The sequence below is a fragment of the Saccopteryx leptura genome, chromosome 5 (assembly GCF_036850995.1).
Source record: "Saccopteryx leptura isolate mSacLep1 chromosome 5, mSacLep1_pri_phased_curated, whole genome shotgun sequence".
Taxonomy (NCBI): Eukaryota; Metazoa; Chordata; class Mammalia; order Chiroptera; family Emballonuridae; genus Saccopteryx; species Saccopteryx leptura.
Window position 1 is genome coordinate 72,072,090 of NC_089507.1, and position 26,040 is coordinate 72,098,129.

Sequence of the window (26,040 nt, forward strand, 5' to 3'; positions counted from 1 at the left end):
TCCTCACATCAAAGGCATGTAAGCCTGGCAAGCTTTAGCTCAATGACCTTTCTATTCACTATTGAAGCAGGACCCAGATGGCATCCTATGAAACCCCTTTGGGGTGTTGGAGACTTTAAGAGCTTATCCTAAAAGCTGGTAGTTCACCTGATCTCTATTGGGCTTTTTCTGCCTCTTGGTACCTTAAAAGCCATGCTCAGAAGATCTCGCTGAGGGGTTTGAGGATCCCCATCTGCCTATATAAACCTTTTCTGTATATCTGGAGCTATTTGGAAAAAGACAAAACAGTGTTATTAGCTGGATCAAATAAAAGAAGGTAGAAGTTTGCAGGAGAAAAAGATTTGGTGTCTCCTGTTCATCAGAATTCAAAAGAAATTTAAAATTTTTTAAGTAAAAGGCATGATATGGTAGACCCGTAGGAGTTCCAGGATATGATTCCCCCCTTTTAAATTTTTTTAAATTGACCTTAAAATATTTGCTGGTTACACTTTAATAATACCTTGACTTTAATGATTGTAAGAAATACCCATAATTTGAAAGGTTTTACAAAATACAATAAATTCTTTTGCTACATATGCAGGAGCATTGTCAGTTTCACCAGTTTAGGAAATCCAATAATAGAAAAATGCATACAGACAATGAGCTATAACATGCTTAGCAGCCTCTCCTGTTCTGACAGAGGTTACTAGAAATCCAGAATATGTATCCACTGTAACGTGGACATAGGACTGTTTGCCAAATGAAGGTATATGAGTAACATCCATTTGACAAAGTTTTCCTGGTAGGAGTCCTTGAGGGTTAACTCTAAATGAAGGGACAGATTGTAATATAGGACCCCTTGGACAGGATTTCCCAATCTGCCGTGCTGCTTCCTGAGAAAGTTGAAACTGTTTACGCAGGGCTGCAGCGTTCTGGTGATGAATAGTATGAGACTGAATTGCTCGATCTGTCATGGTTGCTCCAAATAATTTTCTTTTGGGTAGCTTGATCAACAGGGGCATTCCCTTGTGCTAAAGCTCCAGGGAGCATGGAGTGAGCTTGAATATGTCCTATAAAACATGGAGCTCTATGTTGACATACAAGTCTTCGAAGAAGGAGGAACTGCTGAAATAGTTCATCAGCATTTGTCCCTAAGACAGCAGTCTTTATAGTGGAAACAACCATAAGTAAATATTTGCTGTCTGTATATAGATTACAGGAGGAATATGGCAAATGCTGAAAAGCCATGATAATGGCATATAATTCTAGTCTTTGAGCTGATTTTAAGTTGACTGTTTCAGTATAAAGTTGTCCATTGATTTGCAAAAGCGATTTGCCATTTAGTGGAAGTTTCCCAGAGCCATTGTTGTTGATCCTTTGAAAAAAGGAACAACAATAATTTTGAGGCTCAAAACCTATAAACTGTAAGGGTCGCCTATGCCCCTTGATAATCCAGGAGGTGACAAGATCAATATATGGAAGTGTGTTCTATGGGCTATTAGATGGTTCAATGTGCCAGCAGATGGTTCAGCTGCTCTTGTACCAATTGAGCAGCTTCCCTAAGTTTCTCCTGAGGAAGGGGCCATTGGTCTACCCATACAGGATTATTTTATTTCCAAGTAATTGGATCTGCACAATGCATTATTGGGGTAGCAGGAGCTACCAAGGCCCCTATGCTAAATTTTGATATCCTAATCCACACCTTCTGGTATTGGATGCCACTTCTATGGGGGTGAGAATTCCTCACTGTTCTTTCCCTAGTCCCTTAGAGGGCAAAAATCCCTGATCAAGCATCTGAGTACTGACTAGACCATTAGGACTGACAAGCAATGCTCCCGTATTTTTCAAAACATCTCTACCCCACACATTAACTGGCCATCCAGGAAGCACATAAGGCTTAAAAAAATCCAGAATGACCTTCTTAATCTTCCCAATGTAAAAAACTAGAACTTTGTTGAGGGGATTTACTCTGCCCTATACCTTGTAATTCTGTGGCTGCTGCATGAGTGGGCCAGGAAGGAGGCCAGTGTAGCTTAGCAATAACAGATACATCAGCTCCAATATCTAAAAGTCCTTTAAATTTATGCCCATGTATTGTTAGTTTTATTTCAGGGCGTTCCTGACCTATTTTTTTAAATCCAATTGACAAAATCAGAGGAGCCAAATCACCAATTTTCTTGGGGCCCCTTTTGCAGGATGTGGCCTGAGAAGCAGAATTAGCATCCTTATACTATTCTTCTAACTGCCTGAATTAGCCATGAGACAAATTCTTTTTTTATTATTAATTTTAATGGGGTGACATTGGTAAATCAGGGTACATATGTTCAGAGAAAACATCTCTAGGTTATTTTGACATTTGATTATGCTGCATTCCCTTCGCCCAAAGTCCTATTGTCTTCTGTCACCTTCTGATTTTCTTTGTGCCCCTCCCCTCCCCCACCCCCTTCCTCTCCCCCCCCACCCTGTAACCCCCACACTCTTGTCCATGTCTCTGAGTCTCATTTTTATATCCCACCTATATATGGAATCATATAGTTCTTAGTTTTTTCTGATTTACTTATTTCACTCAGTATAATGTTATCAAGGTCCATCCATGTTGTTATAAATGATCCGATGTCATCATTTCTTATGGCTGAGTAGTATTCCATAGTATATATGTACCAAAGCTTTTTAATCCACTCATCCACTGACGGACACTTGGGCTGTTTCCAGATCTTCGCTATTGTGAACAATACTGCCATAAACATGTGGCTAGCACAGTTTTTGACACATCAAAATCACATCTATTAAAATTAATAAAATAAAAAAAATCACATCTAAATTTATTTCTCTCCTTTCCCTGGCCCTTATACTGAATGTTTATAAATCCCTTTGTTCACATATATATTTAAAAGGTTTTTAATACTCTTGAATAAACATATAAATTTAAAAAGCTTAGAATTGTATTTTTGCAATTATCTTTTGACAGTATCAATTTATAAAGAAGGGTTATATTAAATCTTATTTCAAATGCTTAAACTATTTCAAGAAAATAAAATTTTTTGTGTAAAAAATTTTAAAAATAACTGCTGAAAAATCTGATGAATTTAGTGGAAGTTATTCCATATTCTTAACATTTTAAAAAGAATAATAAGTCTGACCAGGCAGTGGCACAGTGAATAGAGTGTCAGCCTGAGACACAGAGAACCCAAGTTCAAAACCCCGAGGTCACTGGCTTGAGCGCGGGTACACCAGCTTTAGTGTGAGATTGCCATCTTGAGCATGTGGTCATAGACATAACCCCATGGTTGCTGGCTTGAGCCCAAGGTCACTGGCTTGAGTGAGGGGTCACTGGCTTAGCTGAAGCCCCTGATCAAGGCACATATGAGAAAGCAATCAATGAACAACTACAGTGCTGCAACAATGAGTTGATGTTCTTATCTCTCTCCCTTCCTGTCTGTCCCTACCTGTCTTTTTTTTCTCTCTCACTAAAAAAACAAAAACAAATAATAATTCTTGCAACCATGAAATGACTTTAAATAAAACATAGTTCGATCTACACACAATGAACTCCTCAATCTAAGATTCTCTTTTAACTCACATTTATACTTTGTTTCAACTTAATAAACATATTTGTTTTTCTTATAATTAGAAAATTAATTCAAATGTATTATAAGGGGAAAAAAATAAACCCATTATCTCATGACCAAAAGAGAACCCATTATTTTTGCAATATATATCTAACCCTATGTTTATGATACAATGAAAAAATGACATAAAAACTTCCTGATAGCATATAATATAATGAATTTCATAGCTTAGTTCTTATAAAATAACTAATGGTGAATAAGTGACAATAAGAAAAAACATAATTAAATATAAACAAGCTAGTGGGCAATAAGTGTACAGCAACATGGTAGGATTCCTGTATACAAAACTTCTATGGTATAGTTTAATCCAAATATAATATTTACATTTTGGGTAACTAAAATAATGGACTGAGTATTCTTCAGGCTGTAATCACAGATATATTATTTTTTTATTGTTATTTGATAAATATTAACGAGTTGCAGAAAGTAGAATTTAAGATTAGGTCTCTGACAACATCTGGAGTACTGATAGTGTATGTCTTCAATTAAGGGATAATCTATACACCTAAAATCATCAAATGAGAAGGGATTCTCTGGGGAGTAACTGAGTGGATTGATAATGAAATATAGTACCTTTAGCTTTTTGATCACAAGGTCCTTGTAAGCTAGGATGAAGGTTACCAAAAGTCATTACTGGTCAATACCTTACAAGAGGGAAAATGAATTACTGTACTTATCTCAGTTCAGTTTCTATAACCATTGAAAGCTGTTTGTTATCAGTTGTAGATCCAATGAGTGGTAAATGTGACCCTTTATCACTAAAGTTTACTTGCCCTGAAAAGGACCAAGTTTGTTTTCTTCAAAACATATGTGTGCCGTTATTCCGGTTACTTCTTAACACTTTCAAGATAGTCTAGTCATCTACTTTTACTAAGTCTAAGGAAATGGATTTAAAATTGCACATTATTAAACAGAAAAATTTCACTTGGGTTTTTCTACACTAAGCTAAAGGCAGTTGCTTGTGTCTTTTCCAGATAAAAAAGCTGTGATGTCTTTTTCTCAGCACTAAAACTATGTTGTGCTTTGAAAATTGTGCAGTTTCTTTGCTCTTTTTAGTAACTAATTGCTTCCTGGATCGTGTGTGCTGGGCATTCTTGCTCTTTTAATGTAAGACTTGTGGGATCGTTCTGTGGTATATTTGAGCAGATGCTTTGTATTCTATATCAAAGTCAATTGAAGTTGCTGCTGATTAATATGTTCTACTTTAAATAACCTTGTATTATATACTCTCTAATATGTCAACAATATACTCATAGGAATGAATGGTGAAGACCCAGGAGAAAAAAAAAGGTACTGAGACCAAGTAGCTAGTAATTCATAGAAAAATAAGGCCTTGTTGCAAATCCTGGTGTCCTGTATCCAGGATTAGGACAAAAGTATATGTCTCCAGTAATACAAAGCCAAACAGGTACTAGGTTTCACATTTTCCAATTCTGATAGCAAACATTACATGACTGAATATTTAGCAATAGCCTAAAGGTTGACAGGAAGATAAATTACATATGGATCTAGTTTTTAGATAACATATAATAGAACATAGGCATATTGAAAGCCAATAATATTCTTGCTCTCATTTATAATTTCAGTACCTAAAAGTGCCTTGTTGAAGTCAACTTAAGGTCTAGGTAATTATTGAATGAATGAATGAACTAATTTTTATTTATATATCTGAAGAGTCTCCTATGGAATTATTTTATGAATGAGAGAGCTTAATTGAAAGCTAAGAATCAGAGATTTGCTAAAGTAGTGAAATCATAAATGTCATAAAGCAGATCTTTTAAAAAAACATAAAAAAAGCATTTGACCACTTTAGTTCTAATGTATTATCTATAGTTTGTATATTTTGTATTACAGTAAAAGTACAAAAGTATTACATATGATCCCATTTTAATGTATTTTCATGCAATTTCCATTTTTCTTCATATATTCCTTTGTGATAAAATACTAATTACCTCCAACAACTAGAAGATCAGAATTAAAAAACAGAGGAAGTAATATTCTGATTTTCCATTTCATTAATTAGTTCTGGTTAAAGTTCTGAGAGAAAAATTTAAAGTGAATCCCTTGTATTTATATATCTGTATAATTTTTACTTCTTAGGACTGAGATTAGCTTCAAGTAATGCTACAGCTGAAATGTATTCATAAAAATAAGGTTTAATTTTTTTCTATAATTAACTCTGTGATGTATGAAAGGGCAGAGACACCGCAAATGAGGTTTTGTTTATGTGTGTGGCTGTGTATAAGCACTTGAATAAAATGTGGCTCTTTGGATAAGGCACAGTGGAAAAGAAGTGTCACAATTTTTTTTCTCAATTTCCTTGTGTAGTAGAACAAAATGTTAAACTCTTCCATTCATTCCATCCAAACAAATTCGAGACTCCCCGTCATCAACATGAAGTTCCTCTTCAAAATCAGCAACATCTGAAACATGAGTGTACCTAGGAAAGCAGTTACTTCATGTTTTCCTCAGGGGTTTTCCTGATAACAGTCGCCTGTGTTTTCCCATTTGCCCTCAGCCCCGTCGGAGACCCTTCACCTCTTCTGTAGATCTATCCTCCCAGAGGCCACAGGTCACACCAAACCTACAGAAACGGAAAACAGACTTCCTGAGTCCACTACAAAACACACAAACCTGTTTCCTCTACATCTCATATTGGCAAAGCTCTGTCTTAGCAGATTCAGTGTGGAAACGGCTGTTGAAAAGGCTAGAGGAACTGAACCCCCAATTCCACATGAGCTTTTCTGCTTCAAACTACTGAGATGAAGGGAGCACGGCTTTTTGTCCTGCTTTCTAGTATATGGAGTGGGGGCTTTGGACTTAAAGATACTATGCAGATTTGGACTACATCCAACGATGAACATTCTCAGAAGAATACAACCTCTGCTCCAGTTCAAAGTCTTCAAATAATGCCCACCACTCAGATTACATCAGCTGGGACAGCCACTGAGGCAAGAACTTCCCAAGAGAATCATCCAAAACCAGTGCTGTTTCCCTCAGAAACAAGTGCATCACCTGAGGTTGTGAGGAACCCAGTTTTCACGTCCACAGAGAAGACAGAAGAAAGAGTGTTGAAGCTACAAACGTTTGCGCTCCCAACCAAATCTAGCATCCAGTTGAGTCCTAGAGCAGAATCAGTGGTCCTTTCCAACTCCACGCTGAAATTTCTTCAGAGCTTTGCCAGAAAATCGAATCACCAAGTGGTTTCTCTAAACTCAGCTGTCAATGTGGGAAATCGATCCTCACGGGAAATATATCTCAGCAGAAGTGACACCAGTGAAAGCCAGAGAAGCAACTATCAAAAGTCAAGCTTTGAAACAACTAGAGAGAAGTAAGAAACATTCTTTGCTTCTTTTTCTCCCTAACTATAAGGTCTGTAAGATTGCAAGCTAAGAGTTAAACTATCTCACTCCAGAAAATGATTTTATGTTCAAAGTAAAATTGAACCATATTTCAGTTAAAGTAATGAAGTGTTACCTTATTTAATGAAGAAATAAAGAACAAACAAAATGCAGTAATTCTGTTGTAATTGAAGTTGTCAGAGTCACCTAGAGAGAGGTGTTTTACTTGGGATAGTTACTAACAAAGAATGTAATACCACAGTGACTGTTGGTTTAGTTAATTTAATTTAAGAGTATTGTAGGTTGTGCTCAAAACTACACTCACAATGTGAAAGAAAAAAATGTCAGTACAGTTGGTATGTGAACATATTTAAAAATTGAAACAGTCTGGTACTGTGGAAAGCATACAGTTACCAAGATCAAACTAAGTGGTGCTGAGTTGGAATCCTAGCAACAGTACTCTCTAGATCCATAACCTTGAGCAAACCATTTGATGTCTCTGAACCTCAGTTTCTTCTAATGTGAAATACATATATATAATAGTATAGGGAGTACAAATAAATAACATAACTTTGCAGGCTTATCACGCAAGATTCAAATGAATGAAATACACTTAAATCTGTGCTTCTCACAGAATAGATGCTCAAGAAATTCTATTTTATTAGTACTGTTATACCATTGAGTTATACTATCATCATGAATGTGATGAATAGGAAAAGCAAATTTAAGTTTTTGAAGTAAATTACAAAACAAAGCTGAAAAGGTATCACTAAAGACTTTCAAAAGGAATAAAAAACTATCAAGTACAGGTCAGTATTTTACTCATTTAAAGTTCAAAGTTATCTGTATGTGTATAATATTAGAAGTTTAGTGTTATAAAACTAAATTTTCAAATACTTTTTAATTCTAAAAAATAATTTCAAGATACCAAATAATGTTTTAGGAGCTTCAGTGAGTAAACATGATTCAAGCTAATAATAGTAACTTATACCTGCTACGTGAAAGACATTGTGTTCAAACTGTTGTTGGATAGAAAGATGAAGAGAAACTGGGAAAAACACAAGCCAATAGATTTGTACTCTTAATTCACTGTATTTCAAAAGTTATAGAGATTTTAAAAACACTTAAGTAAATCTGATTTGATTAAAAACTTATTAATTTGGTGGAATTTAGAACAACCCAAATTTATTGTAAAACAAGCACTATAGATTTCAAAATATTCAAAAAATTTTTGTGTTTATAACAGACATTTTAACAGATATAAATTAAACTTTCTCATGTTTAGGGACAACAGAACATGATTTATTAAATAATGATAAATACCATTTATTGATAGCCTTTTCTAAGTCACTTACATGATCATTTCTTTTAACTATATTTTGTTAAACTCTATAACTTAATTTTTTAAGCCAATTATATAGAACTCTTAGGAACTCATAGGAAATGATTGGGAACTTTTAAGAGATATTGTCATCAAGAGATTTTTCAAAGGAATAGGAAATATAATCAAAAGACAATCCAAATGAAAATATCACTTAAAATTTATATAGCCTATAGAATGTGGAATATAGTTATTTCATCATTAAAACTAGTAATTTAAAAATTAAGAATAATTCCCACCTCCAAGGGCTATTCATATAAAAGGTAAGCACCAACATATGAATCATACTTTTAAAATTTTAATATGTGTTAGGAGGAAACAAATTATTAAAAGTGTAACCTACTGAGCAGAATTTTATTCCATGGAATTTCCAATGAAAATAATATCAAATTATTTCTGGAGAAAAGTATCAACTATACTTTGACATTTTTTAGCCTGAGCTGCTGGTGAACCTGAGAGTTTTGTTCTTGTTTTTTAGTAATCCTTTCCATGAAGTTCAAGACTTCTTGCTCAGTAGACAGTGCAGTTAATAATAGTGTGACAGAAAACTTAAGTGTGTCTTCTATGGACACAGTGTTGATGCAAAGAAGACTTGATAAGGTCAAAAGAGGTCTTTCATATTTTCATTTGATTAGCAAATAATAATAATAAAAGTTACCTCTTTAATGGCATGTGTTCCTAGTACTGTAGAGTTCTGAGTAAATATGTCTGTTTATATATTAAACATATATGTTTAATTGTTTAATCATTACAATACTCCATAAAGAAGCTTCTGTTGTTACTTTGCAGAAAGGTTAGGTAACTTTTCTAAGATCACTTAACTAGTACATCCCAGGACAAAGATTCAAGTTCAGGTTGACTGGCTTCAGAGATATATAGCTTTCAGTCCCTACATTATGCTCATTAGCAAGTACAGTCTATTCTCCCAAGTGGAAAAATAGGATGAGCAGTTTATTTCCTTGCTTATGAACCTTTAAAGGTTACTCTTTGCCTCCAAAATAAAGTCCAGATTCCTTTACAGTTAGTCATACAATGCCATCCTTGTCTGGCTTCTGCCTGTCTTCAGCCTCATCTTCTGTGACTTCCTGGTCACTAAAACTTGTAGCTTTCTGGTTCACAATATGCTGTTTGTTATATCTACCTTTGTTCCCTGTTTGGTCTTCTTCTCCCATTACCTACTTTCTTTACGCCTAATAATACCTTCACGAGCCTTCCTAGGCAAAATTAAGTGATCCTTCTAACTGTTCATGTAGCTCTCTTTGACTTTTTCTTCCACTGCACTCTAAAAGTGTATTATAATGAACCTCTGATGTTTTTGAATACAGAGACATATATTCAGTGCTAGTAAAGTCTATGGCTTATAAGTACATAAGAAGTATTTAACAAACTAAATGTGAATTTATAGATCAGCATATAGATATGAAGAAGAATCCCTCCTAAAGAAATAGTCTTATTTCTCTCTGATAAAACCTAGTTGATTTGGGTTAATTGGTTTGAGATAATCTGGGATTAAAGAATAACTTAAATTTTTTTTCCTACTGCTCTTGGAATTTTATAGTGATTCTTATTAAAAGGAATACTTATATCTCCTGGGGGATTTTTCTGGCATATTTTGTCTCATCTTGTATTCTCTGTCATCTTAGCAGGGCAGTCACTACTGACTACACCAGAGTTGTGGTTTTCTGTCTAGCAGAGTAGGTGTTTGCCAGTGACCAAGCACTTTGAAATAGGATAAAAAAGAAATTAAGATTAATGCATTTATGAGTTCAACAAGTATTTGCTGAGGAGCTAATCTGTCCACAGCATTGTGCTTGTGTTGAAGGTAACACAATGAACAAAAACTTCCTCTGTCATGCCCTCATGAATTCTACAGACCAGTGGGATGGGCATGGGAAAAAAAACAGTGAATCATAAATGCTGTTGTTGCATTAAAATGGTGATAAACATTCTGAATGAAGTTTATTAGCGTATATAACAGGGTGCATGGCCTACACGGGAGGTTAGTAAACCTTTCCTAAGAGGATAATAGGTGAAATGAGGTATTGGTGAATGTCAACTGCTTACTTAACTTCTCCTGTAACCCCAACCTGTGCACACAGGTACTGGATTTGAATCTTCACCATCACAGTGAATGGCTAGTTTCATAACTAGAACCGTGGGTATATTCTTGCCATTTTTCTTTCCCTTCTAGCTTTTATGTAATTCATCAAGAATTTTTGTTGATGTCCCCTCCAATATATTCCAGATTCCTCAAATTTTCTTCGCCTTCATTATACCATCCTTCCTAGCTACCATTATTTACCATTATTTTCACTCTTGCTCTTTGTAAACATGCTCTGAATAAGCAACAGATCTGTTCATTTTTTATTAAATAGATTTGACATATGACACTGTTTAAATTTAAAGTGTTTAAACTTTTAAATCATTTTATTACTGCATTTTATTGAATGTAAAACTTCATCTATTGTGACATATTGTATTACATGCTAATAAGAAAGGAAAATATAACATCATTTCTTAGAATTTTTAGATTTACTTATCTCTTAGACTCAGACTTTTTATTATTATATATCACCTTTTTTCATATTTAAAATGAAACTGACCAATGCCAGCTGAAAGATACCATTGATTTCAAAATATATTCTTAATTTCAGAGATATGTTTTAAAATCTGTGGAATTTTAAGGTTTAAAATCACAGAGTATCTTTCCATTACATTTAGAATAAAATGCGTGATCCTCACCACAACCCACAGGTCTTGGTTGACATGAGCCTGCCTATCTTTATGATCTCATCTTCCATTACAATCCAAGCTCAGTCCACTTCACTTCCTCCCACCACACTAGTCTTCTTTCTGGTTATGGAATATGTCAAGTCAACCATATCTCAAGGAAACTTTTTGCTCACTCTTGCTAGAATGCTATTCCTTCAGTATTTAGAATGATGGACTCGTTTTGCTCATGAAATTGCAGCTTTAATGTCCCTCCTCTGAGCCCTTCTCTGACTATTCAGTGTAAATTCGCAATCCTTATTTGATCACCCTTATGTTTTTTCATAGCACTATTTGAAATTATTGGGTCTGTTTATGTAAAGAGTGTGTACTTTATGTCTTTCAACAGTAGAATAGACATCTTATGAAAATAAGAACCTGGCCTTCTTTATTTACTATTCTTTTTTAAAATAAATTATTAATTTTAATGGGGTGACATTAATAAATCAGGGTACATATGTTCAAAGAAAACATCTCCAGGTTATCTTGTCATTCAATTATGTTGCATACCCATCACCAAAAGTCAAATTGTCCTCTGGGTTTTCCTTGTGCCCCTCCCCTCCCCTCTCTCCTCCCCTCTTCTCCCCCCCAACCACCACACTATTTACTATTCTATTTACTGTTTACAACAGTGCCAGATGTGTAGAAAGAGTTCAATGAAACTCTGTGGATTGTGGATGGATTTGGAGTTTAGAGTAGAGATCAACTAGCGGTATGAATTTGGGAACTATAGAAATATGCACACTCTACTTAGGACATTTTAATGTTTTTTCTATTTTTTTTTTAATAAAAGGGAGGTGAAAAAGATAGGGTTAAAATCAGGTCTAGCCCAGAGTTTTCCAAAAGTTTAATGCAAAACAACATAAATATTTTATTTCCTGAGTTTAATAATTTGGCTTCTTTTTAATTTTCATTTGTTTATTCTTTTTCTATAAGCTACATATTTTGATGTATGTACAAGTAGGTGGCTTAAGTTAAGTGAATTATGACTTCTAATATAATATGTAAAAGTATAAATTCTACTTATACAAAAGTTTTTATAAAATTATGAAAACTAAAATTAATTCTGTCTATCATAATATGCACTTTTCTACTTATTTCTATGAATTATGAGTAGATTTTAGATATGAAAAATCTGATCAATAAAATTTGTTGTCTTAGTCTATTCAGGCTGCTGTAACAAAATTACACAAACTGGGTACCTTATGAACAACTGAAATTCATTCCTCCCAGTTCAGGAAGCTGGAAGTCTGAGATCAGGTTGCCAGCATTGTTGGGTGAGGGCCTTTTCCAAGTTCCCAGTTTTCATTGCGTCCTCACATGGTGGAAAAGGTGAGAGATATCTCTAGAGCCTCTTTTATAAGGGCATTAATTCTACATGAGGTAATGCCTTACTTCTAAAAACTATCATATTGGGCGTTTAAATTTCAACATGAATTTGGTGGGAGGAGACACAAATATTCAATCTATAGATCATTTGTAGTTTGCAAAGTTATTGTCAGACCTACTAGCATCCAAAGGGAATTATTCTCACATGCTGTAAGGTTTTGAAGAGAGCCATACTATTATTTTAAAGATTATTTTTTAAATTTCTTTGGAGAATTAAGTAAATGCATCCACTGTATTATTGTCAGTAAAAACTAATACTAAATAAAGTATATTCTGTATCTTAATTTTTTCTCATTGTTTTATTTTATTTCATTCCTCTGGCATTTCTACTCAGTAAATTAGTACTGAATATATAAGTACATATTGTATTATACATGCTCGAATTTAACAAGTATTTAGTCCAGGTGATTAAATAAGAAAATTTTGTATTTCAATATCTTGGTTTTTTAATATAAAAATATTATTTTAAAAATTTATTACTTAGGAAGAAATTCTAAAAGACTCAATTTTCAGGAACTGGATTATGTGTAGAATTAAGCATCACAGCCTCTTGTTAGCTTGCCTTTCCTGAGGCTTTGCAGGCTACACACTGGAAAAGCCTGACACCTGCTGGAATAAAAACACTTTACATTGTCTCTGAACATGCTGAAGTCACAGTGTGGGGAAAAGAAACAAATCAAGAAAATTAAGTAAAATATATTTGTGAAAATGTTTGTTTTAAAATAACTTTAAAAATTATTACTTTTGAAAATGTTATATATATAAATATATATATTTCAATGTACCTCTTAAAATATACTATTATTGACTTTAAAACTTAGAAAATAAGTTGGATCTAAAAAGCAAACTCCATGTGTCTCTGGGATAAGGACACATTCAGGGCATTCTCTAAAATTTTAGATGACGAATATGGTCCGTACACAATAATTTGTGACTCTGAGGCAGTGTATAGTCCCCTATCATCAAAAACTCAATTCCATTCACTGTACTGTGCCTACTATGGAAAGTACATTAATGATGTCTGACAGAAGACTTTATTTGCAAAGTATGGTATATAAAAAGGAGTTTCTTCTTAAAACTTTAATTAACCAGAAAATTAAAGGATCACATATTTCCCATGATCTAAGCTTTGCATGATTGCCTTTCAAAATGTTTTAAATATATATTTACATATTTTTATCAAAGTAATTTGTTTTAAATATTTATATTATTCTTTTATAAAATTAATTTGTTTCAAATATTTATTTCTATAATTTAGTATAAATATTATTTAAAATTTTTAAAAAAGATGAACTTTATAAAGGTACTTAAACTAAAATAAATTTAATTACAAATATGAAAATTTTTTGTTTGAAAAGTTATTTTTCTTAAGAAGATTAGTATCAGTAAAAACTTATTTTTTAGACTATTAGCAAAAAATAAATATAAAAATTCTAATACTTTATTTATGTGTTGTTTACATATGAAGATTCTTTTCATTAAACCTAAATACTTGTTTCTGATGTTTATTATTTTTCCTTTCATATTGTGTATATTTTCTTTGGACCACTTTCTTATTTATGACTGGTGAACTACATGTATATTCTACTCTTTCAAATTAATAATTTGAAAAGATCTTCCCTTTTTAGTTGAATTGAAATTCTTATAAAATAAAGATTTTATAACATTTGGGAAATATGTATGTTTATAAGACTTTTACGACTATAGAGACATTTTGAATATATTTTTTCTGAGAGCTAAGCTTTATCATATAAATTGAATATAAATGATGATAATTATTTTCTGTAATGGTTTTCTGGAAATTGTTATTGACCTGATATCTATATAAGCAATTATGGTTAAAAAGAACTTACTATGTCATGAAAGATGTCAAAATGTAACTATGTCTTTACTGTGAGGCAAAAAATAGGGAGATATTTGCCTGACCAGGCAGTGATGCAATGGATAGAGCATCAGTATGGGATGCTGCGGACCCAGGTTCAGAACACTGAGGTTGCTGGCTTGAGGGGGACTCACCAGCTTGAGCACGGGATTGTTGGCTTGAGCGTGGGATCATAGACATGACCCTATGGTTGCTGGCTTGAACCGAAAGGTTGCTGGCTTGAAGGCCAAGGTTGCTAGCTTGAGTCTGAGGTCACTGGCTAGAGCAAGGGGTCACTTACTCTGCTGGAGACTCCTGGTCAAGGCACATATGAGAAAGCAATCAATGAACAACTACTGCAACAAAAAACTGATGCTTCTCATCTGTCTCTCCTTGTCTGTCCCTCACTCTGTTTCTCCCTCTCTCAATCTCACTAAATAATAATAATAATAATAATAATAATAATAAGGAAATATTTAAATATATAGATATCTATTCCCTTCAGTAAAAGTCCACTAAATGATCTAATTTTTAAATCATTATCAGCAGCAGCAATTGTTTTACATATAACTTATTTAGTTTCACAATAATTCTGTGAGATAAATCATATTGTATTTATTGTACATATGAAGAAGCCACAATTTACAAACTAATGGCTAATAAATTGTAAAGATATAAAAGCACACAGTCTGACCCTAGCATCAAGTCAATAACTATATTACATGCCTCTCTAAAAATCAGGGACATTTTTACAGAGACAGAGAGAGAGTCAGAGAGAGGGATAGATAGGGACAGACAGACAGGAACGAAGAGAGAGGAGAAGCATCAATCATTAGTTTTTTGTTGCAACACCTTAGTTGTTCATTGATTGCTTTCTCGTATGTGCCTTGACCGTGGGGCTACAGCAGAACGAGTAACTCCTTGCTCGAGCCAGAGCCAGGGTCCAAGCTAGTGAGTTTTGCTCAAACCAAATGAGCCCACGCTCAAGCTGGTGACCTTGGGGTCTCGAACCTGGGTCCTCTGTATCCCAGTCTGATGCTCTATCCACTGCAACACTGCCTGGTCAGGCTCACTAATGGAATTATCCCCAACCCTGCTCCTCTCTTACTTAATTCAACAACAGAAAAAAAAAATATTTTTAAACAGCTAAACAAAATCTTTTCTTCATTTGCCTCCACGTGTGAAGTAAAAGGAGAGATAAAAATCATGTTCAATAGTCCTTCATCATTAGAAATGACCTAAATCTGACATAACAGATGCAGAAAACACAGGTGTTTATGATGCTATGAGATGGAAAAAAACCTCTCATCTCATTTTCCTTCTCTTTCCTTTCCTTCTTTTCTGTTCTTTTTGACATATATATTTTTTTTCTGTACTTATTTTTTCCTCTTTTCCTTCTTCAACTCCCTTTGATTTTAGAAAAAAGCATGCAAATTATTTATAGCTTCCATGACAATTTTTAGTATGTATTTTTATTTTGATAAAATAAACATAAGAAAACAAAATAAATACAAAAAAAATAACAAAATTTATCATTTTAACTATTTTTAAGTGTGCAGTTCTATGGCATCAAGTACATTTACATTGGTAGGTACTCATCAGCACCATTCATTTCCAGAGTGTTTTCCATCCTCTCAAATTGAAACCTGTACCCATTAAAAATTAACTTCCCACTTCTCCATTCCCCAGCTTTTAGAAACCACCCTCCTTTCTGTCTTGATGAATTTGCCTACTTTATGTACCTGATATAAGTGAAGTTATACAATATTTGACTAGACATGATGGACTTATTTCACTTTGCATGATAAACTTCAAAGTTTTCAAAGTTCATCCATTGCAATAATAGCATGTGACAAAATCCCCTTCCTTTTCAAGACTGAATAATATTCCAGTGTAGGTCAGTAGGCAGAAAGATAGATAGATAGATAGATAGATAGATAGATAGATAGATAGATAGATGATAGAGATAGATAAATAGATGATGATAGATAGATAGATAGATAGATAGATAGATAGATAGATAGATAGATGATAGATAGATGTAGATCTTTATGTCCATATGATACATTTTGTTTATTCTTCACTGTCCATGGGTAGTTGGGTTGTTTCCATCTTTGGCTATTGTTATCCATGATATTTTAATCATGCTCTTAAACTATCCTAGTGTACTAAGGAGAGTGTTTTTCCTGACTGGTGGTAGTAACTGAAATCTGTTTTCTTTTTACAAACTTAAAACACATATTTATTTGCAGGCACTTAGTTATTGAACTATAAACCAAATGTGGCTTTATTTGAATGTTTTCTCCCTCATTACTGACAACAACAAAATTAAGTTTCTTGGAATATATATAATCTTGGTTTTAAAATTTTATTTTTGTTTTAAAATAAGTTACTTTTTACTAATTTATACAAAGAAAGAGAGAGAGAGAAAGAGAGAGAGAAGGCACTGACCATATATGTCGGACTTGTTACAGACTTGAAAAGAAAATGAGCAGATTGGATTTGCAAAAGTAGTAAAAGGCCATTGAAAACACATGATTACCTTTGCTATATTCAGAGTATGTTTGTATCACTTGTCATCATTCAGTTTGGTGGATATTTAATTGCTGTGTATTTTGGAGGGGTTAGCACACAATTATGTACTACACCAAAATTTCATAATTTTTCTGTTAGTCATGGTCAGGAAGGTTTTTGTAGTTTTTATTGTTGATGGGATATATTCCCATGCATTTGTAGCCTTATAACTAAGAAAATAATATTCCTGCCCGACCTGCGGTGGCACAGTGGATAAAGCATTGACCTGGAATGCTGAGGTCGCTAGTTCAAAACCCTGGGTTTGCCTGGTCAAGGCACATATGGGAGTTGATAATTCCTGCTCCTTTCTCGCCTTCTCTCTCTCTCTCTCTCTCTCTTTCTGTAAAATGAATAAATAACATCTTATAAAAGTGAAAAAAGAAAATAATGTTCCTTATAAGAAATTTAGTGACAACATAAATGAATTATTCTGTTATGAAGAATTATTATTTTATTTAAATTAAATTCCATGGAAAACTTAGTTCTTTTCCTGAGACATTTATTAATTCATCAATACATGTATATATTGTTGGGTTTGTAATCTGTAACAATCTTTAGGTACAATGTAAAGAAATGGTTATTTGAGATCTTATACTCCCTCAAGTCAGGTAGGTTTAGTTGAGTGTTAGGTCAAGTGTGGGAGGCTGATAGGGGAGTTATCAGATAATTTTTTTAAAAGAGTGTTCATTTTCATAAGAAGTTATGTCTGCCTTGTTTTATTTCATTTTCCTTTTGTTACTCTTGGAATCCCTAAGTTCTTCTCAATAAGGGGATGATAGGAAACAAAGTCATAAAGGTCTTTGATCCATGAAGTCTCCCAACACACAAAATTTTCTCCAGCTTCTAGGAGAAAATTATATACCATTGGATAGTTTATGGTGGAATTATGTTTTTTTACCTAAATTTCTAGTGAATATCCTTAGAACCTGGTATTTTTGTGCTGTTATGTAAATTCAAGCCACAGGTTATCAGTATAAAAGTTTAAATATTCAGCCTTTTACCAATAGATCACAAGCAATTTATTAATCTGAGTTCTAGGACTAGTGTAAATAAACAATGTAAATTCTTAGATTGTTGTCTTTTATTTATTAAGGAATATATTTATTGTGTCCACTATCTAAATGAATTTTTTTGTTGCTTTGATCCATTCTCCATTCAGGATAAGAATAGATATGATTGAGCCATAGTTTGATCAGTATACTTAAAGAGGCAAAAGACCAATTAATGAAAATTTCTTTTTAAATGTAGTCTTCTAATTAGCTTCCTGGAAAATAAGGTTTCTAAAATATGTCAATCGAAAAAACAGTAGATTGTGTATTTACAATGCTTCACTTAGTTCATTATCCACAAAATTTCAAGTTGTATAAATTAGAATAGAATCATTTTTCTACCTTCTATTTTATATATTCTGTAAATTAGACTCATGTTTGCAAATAACCGGAGATATCTGCTTTTCCCTAGGAATAAACATTTTTCATTTAACTTGAAAAAAACAAAGAATGAATAAAAGCTTTTTTCAGTACATGACATGATGCTGCACAAAAGCAACTGTGTTATTACCCTTAAAGCAAATCCCAAAGGCAGTCTGCTGTTTGGAGGGTTACAAACCCATGGAAAGCTAACCACTTCAAAGTAGCTGCTCTCTCCCCACCATAATCCGATTGGAAAAGTGCAAAGAATTTCTAAATTTAAGCAAAATGCTTGTCTGGTATCATTACATTTGTCTTTATACTGCCTGTTACAATTTAACCATGCTTAACTTTTGATTTTTAAACATATTTTTGGATAATTTGATTTTAAAACTGTATTTACATTTTTAACATCTTTAATGAGCTTATTTCATCATAGCATAAATCTAATTACAAGTCACACCAGGGGCTCCTAGGCTATGGATAGTTCTTCTATTTTACACTGAATCAAAGATTGCTGGGCCATGAGCAATCTGCTGATGTGATTTTTGCCTACCCAGCTATTTTAATCATGAAATTGTTTCACTACTTATGATTTTAAAAGGTCTCTGCAAATAATCCTGTTATTTATTCTCACAGACAACATCTCTATCTATCTATCTATCTATCTATCTATCTATCTATCTATCTATCTATCATCTATCTATCTATCATCATCTATCATCTATCATTTTTTGAAAACCAAGAATATGTAGGGATAGTAGCTCTTTTCTTTTTTCTTCCTGATATTCCACACTCCAATTTAATTGTACTTCTGTTAAAGTTAGTTATTTGCTGTAATTAGGATAATCAGTGGATTTGCATGAGGAATCTCATGCAAATTGATTTTTTAAAATATTTCCTTATGTAGTCCTTTTAATTTAAAATCATTTTTATTTTTATTTCTTGCTTTTGCCAGTTCTTTCTTTCACATTATATTTTCAAGTACCACCATGCTTTAACAAAATGTGCCAAAGTGTCTTTTTATGTCTTTATGGAATTGAATTTTACATTTTCATTCAAAAGAACTCTGCACAATAAGATACATGGTGCTCAATTTATCTGTCTCAGAATGATGAAAGAATGAGTCAACTTTATTTGTAGAAGAACATTTGGCCCTAAGAAAGCTAAATATTCCAAAGCAGATGATTACTAACTTTAGTGGCTCTACCCAGGGAAAAATGTTTTCTGTCTTTGTTCTTTAACATTCAAGCTGATTTCTACATTATTTTAATTATTATTTTATTTTTAAGCAGAATAGATTTCTTACATTCTACTGATTTAGAGGCATACATCTCATACTGATTTAAACTTGTAGTGGTTTGATTTCACAATCATATAACATTTTCTTTAGTACTATGTTTTGCAAATCATCTCTGCTCCCTGGAGGTTGGGGGTGGGAGAAAACTAAGTGACAGATGAGAAGAAAAAATGTAAATTAAATGTAACAAGATGCATATTCACAATAAAAAAGTCATAGAAAAAGGAAAAAAGAAAAACACCCAAATATATCCATTCATTCAACCTATATTGAGGACTTTCTCTAATTAGGGATAAGGTATTTTATGACAAAAAAAAACAAAAACAAAACAAAACTGGTATCACAACCAGGAACAAAGCTACTCTTTCTTTTCCTAACTAGCTTCGATATATATTCTACTGTCTACCTTGAATTAGAGGAGTAATTTATGTCACATTTTCCAAGCATAGGACAAAATTTTTCCAGACTTCTATGACCACTAGGTTTCTCACTTTTTTTTAGGTAATTTATTTCTCATATGATTTATATTTAATAATTTATTCCTTATACAATTGCAAATAATGTTTTCTGTGTTGGCAATCATTTAATAGATAACATTTAATTCCCTCTTCATTCCCTACAACCTTATCTGTAGCATTAATTAATAATCTCAATTTAAACTTTCTTAAAGTATGTAATATCTTTAAATATCTTTATCATTTTAGATGGCTTCCACCAAATTATCACCTTTAACTAGGTACTCTAATAAAGGCTATTTTTATCTGATCATGACATTTTTGTGACAAATGACTTTGATGCTATTAAAATTTTCCAACTTTGTTGGCATGCAGTCAAAACTATTCTTGTACTACCTTATATGTTGAAGGGAATAAACATACAAGGATAGATATAAAGAAACATTTATAAATTGGTAGGAGAAGTTATGGATACAGAATGGTTTAATTGATAAGAAATGAGGATTAGACAGCAGGTCGGCTGAATCTTTCTATAACAAATAGGATTTGTTATTCTTAATCATATTTTAAACTCATATTTTATAAATATAAAATAAATACATTATTAAATATAATTTTAGCATATACATATATCTCTAAACAACAACAATCTACTATTAACTTTTATTTTTTAGCCTTATGTAAAACACATCATACTGTATTTCTTCTGTAACTTGCTTACATCATACAACTTTAAGTTTGTATTATTGGATAATACATATAACAGTTTATTCTTTTTTAGTGATGAATAATATCCATTGTATAAGAATTTCTCCATTCTTGGTATGTGAACTTTTGAGTTACTTTCAGTTTTGGTAATGATGAATAATGGTTTCTGCTATAAGCATTCAGGTACATGATTCTTAGTACATATGTGCAATAGTATATATCTAGAAGTGTAACCACTGGGTAGAGAGTATATGGTTGTTTATTTTCACATGGTATTGACATTTTTTCAAAATGGTTGTACCATTTTGTACTTACACCAACAGTTTATAAGAGATTCCAATTCTCTATATCCTCTGACCAAGTGATATTGTCAAATTCTCAATGTTTGCTTATATTGAGTTATAAAATATTACTCCATTGTCATCTCAATTTGCACTTTCTTGATACTAAAAAGAATGACCTTATTTTTATATGTTTCATGATCATTGGTGTTTCCTTGTATAAAATGATTGTTTAAATAATTTGTCCATTTTTCTATTTTATTTTTTCTTGTCTTTATCTTAATTATTGACAAGAATTTGATATATATTTGCTATAATCCATTTTATGTCTCCAAACACCTTCTCTAGATCTTTAGCCTCTCTTTTCAAATTATTCTTGGTGTCTTCACATAAACAAAAATTCTGAAACTTTATATATTCAAGTACATTAATTATTACATAGAAAAAAACAATTGATGTTTTTGTATATTGGCCTTATATATTACAATCTTGCTAAATTCACTTATTAGCTCCAATAGTTTTCTTTGTAGATTATGATATTTCACATAAATCTTATTTTTTTCAGAAAAAAATATAATTTTGTTTATTAATTTTTAATCTACATGTGTTTATTTCTCTTTCTTGCCTTATTATACTGGCCTGATAATCCCAGGTTATACCGATGAATGCCTAAGTTTTCTTCTAACAGTTTTACAGTTTTAGCTCTTACTTACAAGTCTTTGATATATTTTGAATTAGTTTTTTATGCGTGGTATGATATAGGGGTCCAACTTCATTTGTTTAAATGTGGCTATCCATTTGTCATAACATTAATGCTGGGAAAAAGATTTCCCCATTGAATTGGTTGGCACCCTTGTCAAAAGTCAATTAATCATAAATATAAAGGTTTTATTTCTGAATTCTAAATTTTATTCATTTGATCAATATCTTTATCCTTATGCAGGTCAAATAGAGTTTTAATTATTGTAGCTTTTCACTAAGATTTGAAATTGGACAATGAGAGTATTGAGTCCTCTTTTTTCCCCCCCAATAGCCAATAGCCAATATTGCTTTGGCTATTCTGAGTTCCCTGCTTTTCCACATAAATTTTAAAAACAGCTTTAAATTTCTGCAAAAAACAGCAGCTGGGATTTTGACCTGGGTCGTGTTGAAGCTGTAGATCAGTTTTGGAAGTATTGCCATCTTAACAATATTAAGTCTTCCAATCAATGAACACTTGCCACTTATTTAGGTTGCCTTTTATTTCTTTCAATGATATTGTTATTTTACTTGGGGTGAATGCTGAGGGGTGTTTAATAAGAACCCTTCTCTTTGGCTGGTTTAGATGATATCTGGGATCTCAGTTCAGCTCATGCAACTCCCCAAAAGTTATTCTCTGCCAAATTTGCAAAGACTACATTTTGCAAGCACAGTACAGTATTCAGCCCGAGATGCAAGGGGACCTCAATGTTGACTTTTAAAATGATCTGTCCCACTCAGCTTTCCCCACATATTGTAGCCACCTCAGTAGCCCCAAATTCAGATCTTTGTTTTCATTACCCAGTATTTTTTCTCTTTGGGGGCCTGCCCAAAGATGCAGTTTAAAAATTGTTCCTAGGCAGAAAATTATATTAAATGTGGAGTTCAAATCATACATGTGTGTCCCTTCTCTCAGGAATTATGTCACCACATTTTCTGTTGTCTAACATCTTAAAAGTATTGCTTTATACATCTTGTCCAGCTTTATAGTTTTTACCAAGGGAAGGTAAATCTGGTGCTTTTCTATGGCCAGAGCCATAAATTTATGGAATGTACACTTTTAGTTTATTCTATACAAAATTATAGAATAAGCTTATTAAATTTATATCAAACTAAGGTTTGATTAAAAGTGTATTGAATCTATAGATTAAATTAAAAAGAACTGATAACTTTCTTTGGCTCTTCTCATCAGTGAACATAAGGTATTATATTTTTTTTCAGACTTTTTAATAAAGCTTAAAATTTTCATATATTAAATCTTAACGTATTTCTGTTGAATTTGACAGAATAATGTTATTTTTGCAATTGCAAACAGTGTGTGTGTGTGTGTGTGTGTGTGTGTGTGAAGAGAGGAGACAGAGAGACAGACTCCCTTATGCTCCCTGACTGACATTCACCTGGAAACCTTCAATGCTCTGCCCATCTGAGGTGGATGTTAGCTAGCAACAGAGCTATTTTTAGCACTAGGCGAGGCTTGATGGAGCTATTCTCAGCACCCGGGGTGATGAGCAGTAATCAATCAAGCCATGGCTGCAGGAGGGAAAAAGGGAAAGAAGGGAGAAGCAGGTGGTTGCTTCTTCTGTATGCTTTGACTGGAAATTGAACCCAGGATATCTACAAACTGAGTCACCACTCTACCACTGAGATAATCTGCAAGGGCTGTAAACAGTATTTTTAAAAATTTGTTGTTGGTATGTTGAACTGTAACTGATTCTAAAGATGTGGCTAAACTTTATTAAGAAGTTAAAGTTTTATGATCTAACCTACATTGCTGATCTCTCTTATTGTAATCATTTGCATCTAGGCAATTTCATATTTTCTTTATTCACAGCCATATAAGCTGCTGCTAAAAACAGTTGTTTTTTTCCTCTTTTTGATCATTAAATCATTTATTTCTTTACTTCTGTCTTGTACATTATTATGTAGAAGTAATGAATTTAGGTCTGAATCTCATAGTTGAATCCTAATATTGGTATTTGTCATAAAGGCAATCTTGCAAAACAACAGCTGATGCCAACCCAAGAAGACCTAGAAATAACACAACTGAAAATTGGAGGCAGACAACACCTATCCTCGACTTAGCCACCTCTAAAAACAACATACCCAAAAGAGGAGGGTATACACAGAAAAAATGGAAAGACAGAGAAGTGCAATCCAAATGAACTGACAAGAGAAACCTCCAGAAAATAAACTGAGTAAGATGAAAATAAGCAAACTACCAGATGCAGAGTTTAAAATAATGATTATTAGAATGCTGAAAATTTTAGAACAACAATGGATGGTCACAATGAACCCATAAATAAAGAGATAACAAGCAACAAAAAGAACATTGAAATAACAAAGAAGAACCAGTCAAAAATGACAAATACAATATCAGAAATAAAAACTACACTAGAAGCAACTAAAAGCAGACTGGATGAAACAGAGGATTGAATCAGCGATTTAGAAGACAAGATAAACAAAAACACAGAGGCAGAGTAGCAAAAAGAAAAGAGGATGAAAAAATCTGAGGAAACTCTAAGAGAGCTCTGTGCAGCCTAAAGCAAAACAATATCTGCATCATAGGAGTTCCTGAAGAAGAGAAAAAACAAGGGATAGAGACGTTGTTCAATGAAGTCATAGCTGAAGACTTCCCTAAATTAATGCAGGAAAAAGTCTCACAAATTCAAGAAGCACAGGGAACTCCATTAAAGAGAAACCCAAAGAAATCTATACCAAGACACATCATAATTAAAATACCAAAGCTAAGAGATAAAGAGAAAATATTAAAAGCTGCTAGAAAAAAAAAGGCTATCAACTACAAAGGAGCCACCATAAGGATGACATCCAACTTCTCAACAGAAACACTTGAGGCCAGAAGGGAATGGCAAGAAATATTTAAAGTAATGCAGAACAAGAGCCTACAACCAAGACTTCTTTATTCAGCACAGCTATCATTTAAAATTGAAGAAGAAATAAAAAGCTTTCCAGACAAAAAAAAACTTAAGGAATTCATTACAACCAAACCAATGCTGCAAGAAATATGAAGAGGCCTGTTGTAAACAGAACAAAAATGGAAAATAATATAGTAAAAGAGAAATATAGCTTTAAAAAATAAAATGGCAAGAAACAACTACATATCAATAATAATCTTAAATGTAAATGAATTAAATGATCCAATCAAAAGACATAGGTTAGCTGTGTGGATAAAAAAAACAGGACCAATACATATATTGTTTACAAGAGAAACATCTCAAAACAAAAGATACACATAGACTGAAGGTAAAAGGATGGAAAAAAATATTTCATGCAAATGGAAATGAAATAAAAGCTGGAATAGCAATACTTATATCAGACAAAATGGACTTTAAAACAAAGGTTATAATAAGGGATAAAAAAAGTCACTACATAATGATAAAGGGAGCAATCCAACAGGAAGATATAACCAGTATAAATATCTATACACCTAATATAGGAGCACCTAAATATATAAAGCAGACTTTGTTGGATATAAAGGGCGAGATCAACAGCAATACTATAATAGTAGGGGATTTCCATACCCCACTAACATCACTAGATAGATCTTCAAGAAAGAAAATCAACAAAGAAACAGCAGACTTAAAGGACACACTATATCAACTGGATTTAATAGAAACTTTCAGAACCTTTCACCCGAAAGCAACAGAATATACATTCTTCTCATTCTGGAGACGACTAAAGGTACATTCTCTAGGATAGACCACAAGTTAAGGCACAAAAGCGGTCTCAACAAATTTAAGAAATTGAAATCATATCAAGCACTTTCTCTGATCACAAAGGCATGAAATTAGAAATCAACCACAACAAAAAAAAATACTCAAACACATGGAAACTAAATAGCATGTTATTAAATAACAAACGGATTAACAATGAGATCAAAGAAGAAATAAAAAGAATCCTAGAAATGAATGATAATGAGCATACAACAACTCAAAATTTATGGGACACAACAAAAGCAATCCTGAGAGAGAAGTTCATAGCACTACAGGAATACCTTAAGAAGCTAGAAAAAGCTCAAATAAATAACTTAACCCTGCATCTAAAAGAACTAGAAAAAGAAGAGCAAGTACAGCCCAGAGGAAGTAGAAGGAAGGAAATAATAAAGATCAAAGTGGAAATAAATGACATAGAGACTAAAGAAACAATACAGAGGATCAATGAAACCAGGAGCCGATTGTTTGAAAGAGTAAACAAGATTGATGAGCCTC

General features: G+C 32.8%; 1 protein-coding gene across 1 annotated transcript in view; it reads left to right on the plus strand.

Moving 5' to 3' along the window:
• Positions 1–6,278: 6,278 nt before the first annotated feature.
• MMRN1 (multimerin 1) overlaps positions 6,279–26,040 on the plus strand; it is an 80,618-nt gene continuing 60,856 nt past the window's right edge. Inside the window, exon 1 of the mRNA XM_066385819.1 lies at positions 6,279–6,939. Coding sequence (XP_066241916.1) covers positions 6,371–6,939 — 569 coding nt within the window. The 5' untranslated portion in view covers positions 6,279–6,370. The remainder of the gene's footprint in view (positions 6,940–26,040) is intronic.